Raw genomic sequence first — 13270 nt, forward strand, 5'->3', positions numbered from 1 at the left:
AGAATAAACAAAAAAGAGAGGTAACGGGGGAGGGGTAGACAATAGCAGCTAGTGGGAATAGGAAGGGTTTCAGGTAGAAGGTGGCGCTGGAGCTGAGCACTGTAGGAAACTAGGGATTCTAAGAGGCAAAAGAGAGAGAAGGCACACTTGGCATGAGGGATAGTCAGGGCAAAGGCACGTAGGTGGGAGGTGGAATGCTGTGCATGAAGAAGGCTAATTTGGCAGCGCTGTACTATGCATGAAGGTGACAAACATTCCAGAAGCCTGGAAAAGCAGGATGGGGTCAGCTTCTGAAGGACATTAAATGAAACACAGAGGTGATAATCACAACCACGTTATGAGGTTATGCCCACTTTACAGATGAAACAGCCTCAGGGAAGTGACCTGCCCACAATCCCACGGCAGAATTCAAACCCAGACCTCTTCTTGACTCTATGCCCAGGGCCACCCCACAATACTCCCACCACCTCCCTCAGAGTACTCTTGGTCAGGATCAAACGAACAAGATACCCAAGGGCAAGCATGGGGCGACTCTGTATCTCCATGTTTTATTGAATGAGCTTAGATTGGTGCATCCCTCCATAATCAACAGGTGGGAACTTAAAAGGAGCTGGGGTGCGGCCTTCCCTTGGGTAATAACACCATCCTATGAGTCCGAGGGGTTGGACACATCAGTTCTGATCTGCTGGACCAGAGTGTGGCCTGGAAGGTGCCAGGGACGGAAAACCCCCAGTCAGCAGTCAGCAGAGAGAGCCAATGACTTTGGTCAAAAAAGTGAGGTTTCCAAAGTCACGGGAGTCTTTTTCCTTTAGTGACTATCCGAACAGCCCAGATACTCCTTGATCATGAGAGCATGGAGGGGTGGCCGGAAACTACGGGATACCTTGGAGGGCAAACGCTCTGGGAAGAACGGCGTCCGTCCCCTCCCAGGATGCCATCCCAGCAGTAACGTCAGCAGCAGGCCCAGGCCCCGAGCAAGGCTTCAATGCTTTGGGACCGAAGTGAATATTCTCAGCCCATGCATATCTTTAATCTCTTCTTCTAGCGCCTAAACAAACAAAAGAGTCATCTCATTTTTTTGGTAGCAACCACTAATAAAAGAAGCCCCAAAGACAGGACTGCATTTTCTAAGAAACAATCTGTCCACAAGGGAGGAAGAACAGCGTTCACGGTGCATATGGCCCTGGGAACTGGGCTGGCAGCTCTTGGTTATTTTTGTAGGCTAGGAACGAGGGCCAGCACACGAGTCATTTCCAGGCACTGGGCAGGACATGTCCGGGCTGGATCAAGACCCGTCAAAACAGACTGTCAGAGCTGGAAGGAGTCACTAGTCCAGCCCATAACTGAAAAAGAATCCCACAGGAGGAAGGTAACGCCAGAGAGGGAGGCAGGGGATCTCCCTGAGGGTGCATGGTGGGAGCCACTGGATAGTGAGCATGAGAAGATGGCAGCGGAGCAGCAGTAAGATGCCCAACCAAGCTCGCCCCTCCGTCTCCTCCACAGAGCCTGGTCAGACTTCACGTGGGGCCTGTGTTCAGCTCTGGGGGACCCCTCTTTAGGAAGGGCAAGAATAAATAAGCGGGAGAAAGTCCAGAGGAGGATACGAGGACAGGGAAGGCCTGGAGTCTATGCCACAGGACAATGGACTGGAGGAAATGGAAAAGGCTTGGGGGTGGTGGAGGTGGCAGCAGGAAGGACAGGTCACAATGCTGTCTTCAAGTGTTACTAGTACCTTAGCTTGGTGATGTGGGGAGAAAGCACTTAACCTCTTGGGACTCAGTTTGGTCATATGGGAACAGCAGTACTTGAACAGTGACCTCACAGGTTGGTTGTGGGGAGCAAGCTTTGACAACTGTCTCGTGGGGCAGAAATGTGACCCGGTTATTACTTCTACTAACCTTGTTAACCATCTGGTGCTGCTGTAAAATTCGCTTGTTTTTAAACTCTTCTGACTCTATATGGATTTCATACATGGCCCCGCAACCACCTAGAAATAAAACATTTGACAGTATAAATTAAAAGATCACCAAAGGGAGTTGAACCTTGAGTAACTGAAAAACCAGTGATGGGCCCAAAAACAAGTAAAGAAACATGCTGCCTTCCCCACTGTAAAGAGGTGGGAGACTACTGGGGAAGAATGCTGTATACTCTGTCTGAGCTGGTCACAGAGATATTTTTGTTTGTTTTTATTTGTCATGAGGAAGCTTTCAATCTAGGAGATGGAAAAGGGCTCTTTCCCTCCCCCAGAGACATCCACGATTTAAAGCAGGTCTGTCCAAAATGCGGCTCATGGGATGCATAGAAATTTACGTAAATGCTTTAGTAAACAAAGCCAAGTGATCTCAGAGCTCTCACTAAAATGGCAAATCAAAATATACTGTCTATTGTTTCGATAAAAACCTAAGGTTGGACAGCCCTGATCTAAAGACAAAAGGTATCAATAAAATGTATATTAAAAGAGTTTAAAGGTCAGTTTTTCTGGTTGGAGGAGCTGGAATTTCTTAGCCACTTGACTGCCATCACAGCTCGGCCCCAGATGGCATCAAGGGTTTACCTTCAATGGCCAGGGGATGGCTTCTAGACCCACCCAGGACGAAGCAATGTCATCTGTGGTCAGGACAGATAAGAGTAAATACTGGAAACTGGAGACACACTAAGTTGTATGTTTCTCTGGCCATGGACAAGGGGGGAGGGGTTAGGAAGAACAGACTAAGTTTTGTGTGCTCCTAACAGAGCCAGATTCTAACTCTAATCATCCAACTAGATAATAAATTAGATTTTTTTTTAAATGATAGATTTCTGGAGCACAGCTTAAAATACAAGAATAACTGGCTCCCGGGCAGGGACGAAGGGTACCTATTAGGGCCTAACAAAAAAGTATTTACCCAGAGGTTTATATACTTAATTAGAAGGACTTCAAACCGTAAAGGGTGAGGGGGAAAGCTGCTTCAGTACATGAGAGCGTCCACAAGCATCTCTAAGGGGTCAGATATGTGCCAGGTCGTGTGAAACAGACACTAGGGCTATAGGGCCATCAGTATAAACTTAGGGATGAGAAGAACCTTAGAGGCCACTGAGTCTAACCTCCTTATTCTATAGATAAGGAAGCTGAGGCCAGCTTGTCCCAGATCACACAGCCAGTAAGTGTCTGAGGTGGGATTAAACCCTGGTGTTACACACTCAAAAGCCACATCCAGTAAGCCAGACACTGCAGAGAGCAGCTATTAACACAGGAGGAAAAAAAAACCAAACCAGGCAAGACAGAAGGGAAGAGGGAGGTACGAGGTCCTCTCTGGGCCGCAGTTCAGAGGGGCAGCGTAGCCTAATGGAAAGAACGCTAGATTTGTAGCCCGGAAGCTTCCCTCTCCATGGCCTCACCTGTGAGACACAAGGCGGGTCACTTGACATCTGTGCCTCAGTTTCCTCATCTGTAAAAGGAGGGGGTGGACTCAATGACCTCCAAGGTCGATTTGTTGCTATGACTCATCCATGTTCACCCTGCTAGTAAGAGGCATGGTTCGAAGCCAGGTTTTTCTGGCTCCATGGCCAGAACTCTCTATCCTATCACAGCCTCTCTTTTTTCGCTTTTTTAATCCACTTAATATTTTCTCACTCTTCCCAAAGTAGAATTTGTGTTGCAAGCCTTGCTGGAGTGGTCACTATCTTTGCAACTGCTCTTGGCATGACCTGGAGGGTGGAGCAGACCAGAGAGTCTTGTGGGTGTGTGTCCACATGAGGCCCAGGCGCCTATCTGACAGCCACCATGTCCAGGCTGCTTGAGCGGGGTTTCTGGATACTGCCGATAGCTCCCCCATTAACCCACACAGGGCACACAAAGCGCACAGACACAGCTCACAGGCTGCAATTTCAAGTGAGAACTCTGAAAGGTTCCCAAGACACAAGAAATGGTAAATTCTCAGACTTGAACGTGCCATTCGGGGGAACCAGGCCGGGCTCCCGGGAGCAGCACAATGGAAAAATGTCTTGCTAGGGATCCCCCAGTGATGGGCTCTGCGCCCCCTGTTCCCCGACCCCACAAATCATTCTCTAGTTCATTCTTGGTGGACCTGTCTTCTACCCCAGTAGAATGTAAGGTCCCCAAGGGCAAGTTCTGGGCTCTGTGTATTTCCTAGTGTCTGGCCCAGAGCAAAAATCACAGACCTAGAGATGGCGGGGGGTGGGTGCTGGCCCAAATGTCTCATTTTACAGAAAAGGAAACTGAGGCCGAAGAGGGGCTGCTCTAGGTGGCCGGTGAGGAGAGGGTCATCTCCCGGCATCCCACTGCCTCCTCCGGACTGCCTCTGTGGCCCTGGGGCTGATTCTGGGCCACGACTGCCCTGCTGACCAGCCTAATAGCAGCTGTTTTACAGGGAATAAACAGCAGCATTTTCTGGAGTTTGGTTTGGGGCAGGAATAAGACATGTGATTCCATTGGTGGAAAGACTTTCCTATGAGGAAACTCCCTCTCCCAACTATAGCGTGACACCGGCTTAGCAACTTAGGATCTGACCATTGCCTGGTGTAGAGGGCAGCTGATAATGTGGTGGACAGAGCACTCTGGCCAGGGGTCAGGAATACCTGAGTTCAAATCCAGCCACGGACACTTACTGGCTGTGTGACCCTGGGCAAGTCACTTCACCCCGTTTGCCTCAGTTTCCTCATCTGTAAAATGAACTGGAGAAGGAAAGGGCGAACCACTTTAATATCTTTGCCAAGAAAATCCAAATGGGATCACAGAGAGTCAGATGCCACTGAATAATCACCAAATAACAACATTGCCTGTGGTAGCAAGAGACTGGTGGCCAGCGTGCGTCAGGGGGACTTGATGTCTCCCTGCCTCTGAGCCCAGCCCACCATGGTGTCTCATGGCTCCTGTTAGAAGCTGAGGGGATCCTTCCTCCTTGGAGGTCTTGATGAGAGGCCATTTCTAGGGGAGGCTAGAGTGGGGATTCCTTTCCAGTAGATGGCTGCTGAAGGAGGAATCAGTCTGGAATCATAGCTCAGATGTCTGGAATTCTTCCAAGTCCTTTCCTACAACCACCTGCTAAGAAGGGCTCTCCAAAGTATTAACCCATTTCCAAGATGGGGACACTAAAGCTTCAAGGGCTAAAATGACTATTGCTGAGGAGGGACTTGAACCCAGGTCTCTGCTGACCCTAAGTCCTCCCCATACTGGGAGCACTTGAGCTCTAACAATAAGATGAGAGATTTAGACCTTGATGGGAGCTAAGTGCTCATTCGGTGGCTTCTCTTTAAAATGGCTCAGTTTTTGCACCACGCCCCCCCTGCCCCTAGAAATGTGGACTGGTGTTATTATTCCTGCCTTCAAGAAGCGGCTGTGCCTGCTGGCCTGTGGAAGGAAAGGTGAGTACTTCTCAGAGCGGCCGCCCTGTCCCAGGCCGGGAGCTGTGGAAGTCACGTGAGAATGCAATACCTGAAATGTCTGTGACCTTGATAGCTGCTGCCTGAGGAAACTTCTCTTTCAGGATACGAGTCATTTTGAGCTCCCCCGAGGTCTGGGAGGCAAATGTTCTCTGGGCACATCGGAGAAGAGGGACCTATCCATCGAGAGAGAGGGATGAGAGATCACGGGAAGTGAAGGCCACAGTCATGTGTACTGATGGGGTCCTCCGCCCCTTGCCCTGGGCTCAAAGGGTAATAGCTTTAGAGCTGTCTGGGAGCTTATTAGATAAAGCACTTGTTAAGCACTTACTGTATACCAGGCACTGCCTTATAAACCAGCCCACTTATTTTGCAGAGGAGGAGACTGAGGCTGAGAGAGGTCAAGAGCCTGCTTATGATCCAACAATAACTATCAACGGCAAGATCTGAATCTAGTTCTCCTGACTCAAGATGGAGAGCCCTTTCCACTGTACCACACTCCCTCCTCCTCCTCTTTGCAAGGACAGGTGATGATGCATCAGTCACTCCAAGCCGCCTGGACAAGGGTGAACAGATGGCAGGGTCTGCACTAGGAAGAGGGCTGGCCTTGGAGTCAGGAAGACCTGAATTCAAATCCTGCCTCCAACACATACTAGCTGCTCAGCTCAACCTCTCCGGGCCCCAGGGAGCTCGAAAGCCACAGGAATGTGCCGAGCTGCATCTGGAGAGGGAGTTTCTGGAGTGACGCTATCCCGGAAGCCAACAACCTCAACAAGAAGGGCAGGGGGTCCTCTAGGGAGCTGGGGGTTTGTACCACAAATACTTCTCTGACTCTAGAGGGAAATGAAGGTCCCATGCAGATGCAGCTACCCACCCACACATCTAGCCATCCAATAACATCGATCTGAATATACAACACAGGCTGTGGAGCCCCAGCAGCCATCGGGTCCAACCCTATCATTTTATACTAGAGGAGGCTATGCCCGGAGAGAGGAAGGGGCTTGGACAAAGCACTTGGGGGCACGCTGCACAGAGCGCTGGGCATGGAGAAAACAAGACCTGACGTTGAATCCAGCTGCATTTACTTCTTAGCTGGAGGATCCTGGGCAAGTCACTTAACCACCTTCTGCCTCAGTTTCTTTATACGTAACACGGGATTATAATAGTACCTATTCTGAAGGACTGTTGTGAGGACAAAAGAAGATAAAACTGCTCTCTCAGAAGGTATTAATGATCTTTTAAGATTAAATTTTATTTTCAGATCATTCTTTCCCTCCCACCCTACCAACTGAGAAAGCAAGAAAAACAAAATCCCCATTACAAACATGTATTTGATAATCTCCCAGCTATCTGGCCCAGTAGATAAAGTGCCAGGCCTGAAGCCGGGAGTATTCGTCTTCCTGAGTTCAAATCCAGCCTCAGACACTTTGTAGCTGTGTGACCCTGGCCAAGTCACTTCATCCCATTGGCCTCAGTTTCCTCATCTGTAAAATGAGCTGGAGAAGGAAATGGCGAACCACTCCAGTATCTTTGCCAAGAAAACCCCAAACGGAGTCACAGAGAATCACACACAATTGAAACAACTGAAGAACTGCCAAATCTAAAGGCCTTTTCTCAAGATCCTCACCCTTCTTGGCCTCTACAGATTGGCACTACCTTCTCCTTGAACAGTCTCTTCTCTCTAGGTGTTAGGGACACCTCTCTCCTGGTTTTCCTCCCCCTCATCCTACCCCTCCTTCTTTGCTGTTTTTGTTGGATCTTCATCCAGGTCACGCCCACTACAGGCGGGGATCTCCCAGGCTCTGTCCTGTACCCTCTTCTCCTATCCTATTTTACGTACTCATCAGCTCCCATGGAATCCATTCCCACCTCAGTGCTGATAACTCTCAAACTGACTTGGCCCATCCTAGTATCTCTCCCAGCCTCCAGTCTTGCATCTCCAACTGACTTTTAGACATCCTAACCTTAACATCTTCAAAACTGAACTTACCATCTTTTCCCCAAATCTTCTCTTCCCAATTTCCCTATTACTGTTGAAGACATGACCATCCTCCAAGTCACCAGGGCTGGAAACCTCCCGGTCATTCTCTCCTCACTGTCTCTTCTCCCCACCCCCTGTATCTAATCTATTGCCAACAGATTGGTCCTGGTGATTCCACCTTCACAATACTCTTCTACACATCTCTCCTTTGGCAGGTGGGGGAGGGGGATCTCCCTGCCTCAAGTCTCTTCTCACGCCAACTCATTCTCCACTCAAAGAAATCTTCCTAAAATGCAGGTCTGACCCCATCACCCTCACTACTCCACCAACTACAGCGGTTCCCTGGTAATCAAGCCCTTCAGAACCTGCCCCCACATACCTTCATTTTTCTGTCCTCTGTGCTCTCTGCCATCCAGTGACATGGACCTCTATCTCCTAACTCTGGGCATCTTCTCCGGCTGTGCCCCGTGCCTGAAGTGCCCTTCCTCCTCATCTCTATCCCCTGGCTTCCTTCACATCCCACCTTCTTCAGGAAGCTTTTCCCAATCCTTCTTCATTCTAGTGCCTTCCCTCTGCCGATTTTCCAATTTCTCCTGTCTATGGCTTGGCTGCGCATCATCATATGTATGCTTCCTCCCCATCAGACTAGGAGCCCCTTGAGGGCAGGAGCTGTTTTTCCATTTCTTTGTATCCCCGGCACTCAGAACAGTGCCTGGCACATAGTAGGTGCTTAATAAATGCTCTGACTAAAGTGATTTCCAAACTTTAAAGCTCCATAGAAATGCTTGCTATTATTCCTACTGTTATTAGAGTTGTCGCACAAGAAAACAGAGACAGTAAATCATGGAGTCGAGATTCAAACCCGAGTCTCCTGGGTCCAAACAAAGTGCTACATCTACTGGGCTACCTCTTTTCAAAAGATCTCTTTGGGGAAAAAATACATATGTACACACACAAGTATACATAAATACATCTCCCTATGCACCAATGTACACATATACGTATGTGTGCACGCATACATACATGTAAAATACACATACACGCGATCCAATGGTAGTGATAGTAATAGCTTTTCTATGGCTCTTTTAAGATTTAGAAATTCTCTTCCACATATTAACACGTGCTCCTCACAACAACCCTGTGAGCTATTTTACAGATAAGGAGGCTGAGGCCAAGAGAAGTGAATTGACTTGCCTGTGGTCAAAGAAATGCTAAATGTCTGAGGTAGGATTTGAACTCTGGCCTTCCTGACTCCAAGTACAGCACTCTGCCTCCTTGAATGCCTTTCTTTGTAGTCCCAGCACTGAACACGGTGCCTGGCACACAGAGGGGGCTTAACAAATGCACACTGACCGACTATCCTCCATACCACCTAGCTGTCCCACTCTAGAAATAAGGTTCTTTGGGGGATGGACAAAAGACTGGCTATAAAGGCATTAATTAGGGGTCTATAAGGTGTCAGGCACTTTGTTCAATTCTGGGTATACAAATACAAACGTTGAAGTGGTCGGGGCCCCCAAAGAGCTCCCACCCAAAGGGGAAGCCACCATGCATGGGGGGGCTGTTGCCAGGAGGGGGAGCTCGAGGCTGTACAGCCCTCTGCTGGGGAGTTGTCAGTGAGGATCCCCCCCATCAGGTTCAAGTGAGCCTAGGCGGTACCTGGGGTCCTTTCCTATGTCTCTTCTGACCAGCTGATATTTACCCTGCGCTATGCCCAGCCAATCCTGCCTCCTGCTTCCCCTGTTCCTGTGGCTGAGCTGCTACCCATCTGGGTGAAAACCTTCCCCTCCCAGTCCCTGCGCCTTTCTAGCTCAGCCCTCCTCCCCTATCACTATGCTGATGACTCAGATGTGTGCACACCCAGCCTCATTCCTCGCCTGCATTCCAGTACCACATCACCAGCTAGCTGTCTGCTGGACAGTTCCTTCTCCACTTAGCCTGTCCTTCAGGCAGTCAGCAAGTATTAATTAAGCACCTACTAGGTGCTGGGCACAGAATGAATCATCTCTCTTCCTTAAATCCAACCCAACTTCAAACACCCTTATTTTGGAGGAGGGCAAGACTATTCTCCAAATCAAACAAACATTTATTTAGCATTTACTATGTGCCAAGCACCATGGATGTGAAAAAAGGCAAATGAAAGACCTCACCTTCAAGGAACTCCCATTGTAACAGGGGCTGCGCAGTGTAATAAATGACTACATACATGCTATGGGGAGTTGGTGGAAGGGAACCTCTGAGGCTCCTAACCTCCAGAGCATCTTTTTCTCTTCAATTTCTCTCAACCACTTTATCAACAAGCATTAGTGAACACCTACTGTGCGCCAGGCACAGGTGACTCAAAGCCAACCATGGAAGCAGTCCTTGCCCTCAGCAAGCTTAGATTACATCCACCTCCAGATCCAATCATGTACCAAGTGTACTTTCCCTCCGAGATGTCTTGCATTAGTGGGACTTCTCTGTTTCTCTCCACTGTTTATTGTTCGGTTGTTTCAGTTGCGTCTGACTCTTCGTGACCCCATTTCGGGCTTTCTTGGCAGAGATACTGGAGTGCTTTGCCATTTCCTTCTCCAGATCATTTTACAGATGAGGACACTGAGATAAACAGGGCGAAGTGACTTGCCCAGGGTCACACAGCTGGTAAGTGTCTGAGGCCAAATTTGAACTCATGTCTTCCTTACTCCTGGCCCAGTGCTCTGTGCACCAAGATGACCCTTCTCTCCATTAGCTCTAGCATCAAAGGACCTGGGTTGAAATCCCACCTCAGATGCTTACTATTTGCACAACCTTGGACAAGTCACTGAACTTCATTGGGCTTTAGTTTCCTTCTCAGTAAAAGGAGGAGTCTCCTCCCTAGATGACCTCTCGGCCAGGCACACCTCCCAACCGGCTGCTCTAATTCTGACTTGTGCCCCTTTCAAATATATCCTCCACCAGCTGCCATGAGGATCTGGCCATATTACTCCCCTAATCAAAGACCTCCTGGGGTTCCCTAGCTCTTCTAGAATAAAACAAATTCTTTGGCATCTCTGTGGCTTCCCACATTGGACTCCCACTGGCTGTGTGACCCTGAGCAAGTTTCATAACCTCTCTAAGACCAGACCTTGTAAAGGAGGTGCTGACTCGAGGGGCAGAGGGAAGTTCCTTCCCTGGGAGTTCTCTAGACCAACGGGATCCCAAGTCACCTGCCTCCCCTATCCCTTGTGTGGCATCTAAGGCCCTCTGCTATCTTCCCAGGATTCTCCTCAAATGCTCCATAGCCCAGCCGTACTGGGGGGTGTGTCATTCATGACCTCATCAGCCATCTCTTGCCTCTCTAAATTCACAGGCATGGCATCAGTTCCCCACCGTTCTGCTGCCGTTTCCAGTGATGCTCCAGCTGATGGCCTCCTGTTTCCTCCTTTGTCCATCTCCCTTTCCATGCTCACCTTGGCCATCAATAGTGCCCCAGTAAAACGTCAGCTCCCAGAGGGCAGGATCTGTGTGGGTTTTGTCTATGTACCCTCAGGGCCTAGCACTGAACCTTGGAGAGCAGGCACTCAATAAATGTTGCTGGATTGAGCTGAAGGCTGATAAGAAGAGGGAACTCTGCTCTCCTAAGAGGCAACGGGGAGTCACCCAAGATTTCTGAGGACAGGAATAGCAGCACAGCCTAGGAGGGAGTGGCAATCTGGTGCCGGTGAGTCCAAAGGAGAACAACTCCGGGCTAACTCACTACCCTTGCCTATCTTCAGTCTTCTTACCAATCAAGCTGCAAGCATTAAATGCATACTGCATACCAGGCACTGGTATGAACCACGAGGAAGACAACAGGTAGAGAAGGCTGTTCTTCCACGCTATTCCCCTGCCAGCACCATCTTTGCACTGGCTATCCCCCATGCCCCAGAATCCCTTACTTCCTTCAAGTCACAGCTCAAGCACCACCTTCTCTAGGGCCTTCCCTCCCATACTGACCTTCCATTTTCCATGATGGGGCAGAGGGTTTAGTGGCCCAGACGACCTGAGCTCAAGTCCTGACAATGAGACTCTGGGTAAGTTATTAACCTCTCCGGACTCTAGAGGGGGCGGAGGAGGTGCTACCTTGCTCGCAGTGAGAGTGGGAGTTTCCTCCCTAGACCAATGAAGTTACAGGGCCAATTCCATCCTACCTGTGTGAGCCTAGGCAAGCCACTGATTTTCTCTCAGGCTCAATTTCCTCATCTATAAAATGGGGGATAATAATAGCACCTACCTCCCAGGGTAGTTCTGAGAACAAAAGGAGATATTTGTAAAGCGCTTTGCAGAGCTATTTGCATGCCGGTGCCTAGTAGCTGACCTCCCTTCCTATCTCCAGGCCTGTTTCCTCCTCTATAAAGAGATGGGATGGGATTCCAGGACCTCGAGACCAGACGTCAGTAAGTCCTTGGGGTTAGTTACTGCGGCCAAATTACGGCGCGGGCTTTCTCCCTGGCACCTGAGATGACCCGTTTGACTTCCTACACTCCCTTCTCAAGCCCTCCAACATACATCCCCCCGCCTCTAAGTCTCAGCAAAGACACCCCTCTTCTCCCCAGTCTTCTGCCTCCGCACCTCATTGATCCGGTTTAGCTACACCCCCTCCCCCACTGTGAGACCACGTTCTTCCAGCCCCAGTCTCCGGAGTCACCTTGCACTGCCCCACCCCCCCTCCCCGACTCAACGTGACTCCCCTGCAGCCTCGGATCATCACTCTCCGCCTTAGGTCGCCCCTCTTCCTTCCGCCACCTGAGGTCCCCCTCCTCCCAAGGCCCCCTCCCCCACATATTCCCCCTCTCCCGAGGGCTCCTTTCCCCCCTGCCTCTCCCGCCCCCAGCTCTCACCACACGAAGGTTCCTCCGGCAGAGAAGCTGAGAAGCGGTGGCAGCAGCGCCCAGAGCCGCCATAACGGGCGCGGGGGCGGGGCGGGAAGAGGCCGTGCGGATCCTGCGACTCACGCCGTCTCAAAGTCACCCAAGCAGTGGAAGGCGAGAGGGCCGGGCCGGGGCCGGAGGCGGGGAGAGAGTCGGGGACCGAGCCCGCCCTCTGTCGCCTTGGAGGCCGCCCCCTTGGCCGGCCCACTCGGAGGGATGGAGGGGCGGGGCGGGAGGAGGGGCGAGGACACCCACGGCGCTCCAGGGCCAGTTCGGGCTCCCACCCGCAGCCGGGCAAAGTCCATTTCACGTAGCTTGTCCAGAAGCTTCCCCAGTCCTATTCTCTCCGGGTTCCGGCTCGGATACTCTTCAGCCCCGGAGCTCGATGGTCTATGGTCAGTTTCGGCTCGGATACCCAACGTTCTAAAGTCATTTTCAGCCCCAGCTTGGGGTTCTATGGTCAGTTTCGGCTCAGATACTCAACGTTCCAAAGTCTTCAGCTCCTAGCTTGGCGTTCTAAAGTCAATTAACATTTATTTGTCAACACCATATGCCAGGCTCTGTGCTAAGCGCTGTTGACAGAAAGAAAGGCAAAAAGCGGTCCCTATCCAATGGGGGAGACAACAAGCGAACAAATAAGTGCAAACAAGTACCAGACCGACGAATAGTAAATAATTAAGAGAGCTAAGAACTAGAATTGGAAGGGATTGAGAAAGACTTCCTGTAGAAGGTGGGAATTTAGAGTGGTGGATAGGTGGAATAGGTTAAGTACACAAGACAAAGTAGTCGACTATAGTAATCTACTGTTTGATAAACCCAAAGACTCTAGCTTCAGGGATAAGAACTCACTATCTGACAAAAACTGAGAAAACTGGAGAATAGTATGGCAAAAAGTAGGCATAAACCAATAACTTACCTCTTATACCAAGATAAGGTCAATATTGGGTATATGATTTAGAAATGAAGGGTGATACTATAAGCAAATCAGGAGAGCAAGGAATAGTTTACCTGTCAAATATGGAGAAGGGAAGAATTTATG

At 49.9% G+C, this 13270-nt stretch overlaps 1 protein-coding gene across 1 annotated transcript; it reads right to left on the reverse strand.

The window, feature by feature from the left end:
* Positions 1-522: 522 nt before the first annotated feature.
* Positions 523-12331, reverse strand: BOLA3 (bolA family member 3). The gene is made up of 4 exons (XM_036748421.1): positions 12202-12331; positions 5435-5558; positions 1899-1987; positions 523-1048 (listed from the first exon to the last, which is right to left on the reverse strand). The coding sequence occupies exons 1-4, from the start codon at positions 12262-12264 to the stop codon at positions 983-985; spliced, it is 342 nt and encodes a 113-aa protein (XP_036604316.1). The 5' UTR covers positions 12265-12331; the 3' UTR covers positions 523-982.
* Positions 12332-13270: the final 939 nt, after the last annotated feature.

The sequence above is a fragment of the Trichosurus vulpecula genome, chromosome 3, assembly GCF_011100635.1.
Source record: "Trichosurus vulpecula isolate mTriVul1 chromosome 3, mTriVul1.pri, whole genome shotgun sequence".
NCBI lineage: Eukaryota > Metazoa > Chordata > Mammalia > Diprotodontia > Phalangeridae > Trichosurus > Trichosurus vulpecula.

Excerpts from the sequence above, each read along its gene's own strand:
- BOLA3 (XM_036748421.1), bottom strand. The coding sequence starts at position 12,264 with ATGGCGGCTCTGGGCGCTGCTGCCACCGCTTCTCAGCTTCTCTGCCGG. Across the intron at positions 5,559-12,201 it reads GCCGGAGGAACCTTCGTGTG|GTCCCTCTTCTCCGATGTGC; the intron begins GTGAGAGCTGGG and ends CTCGATGGATAG. Across the intron at positions 1,988-5,434 it reads CAAGGTCACAGACATTTCAG|GTGGTTGCGGGGCCATGTAT; the intron begins GTATTGCATTCT and ends TTTTATTTCTAG.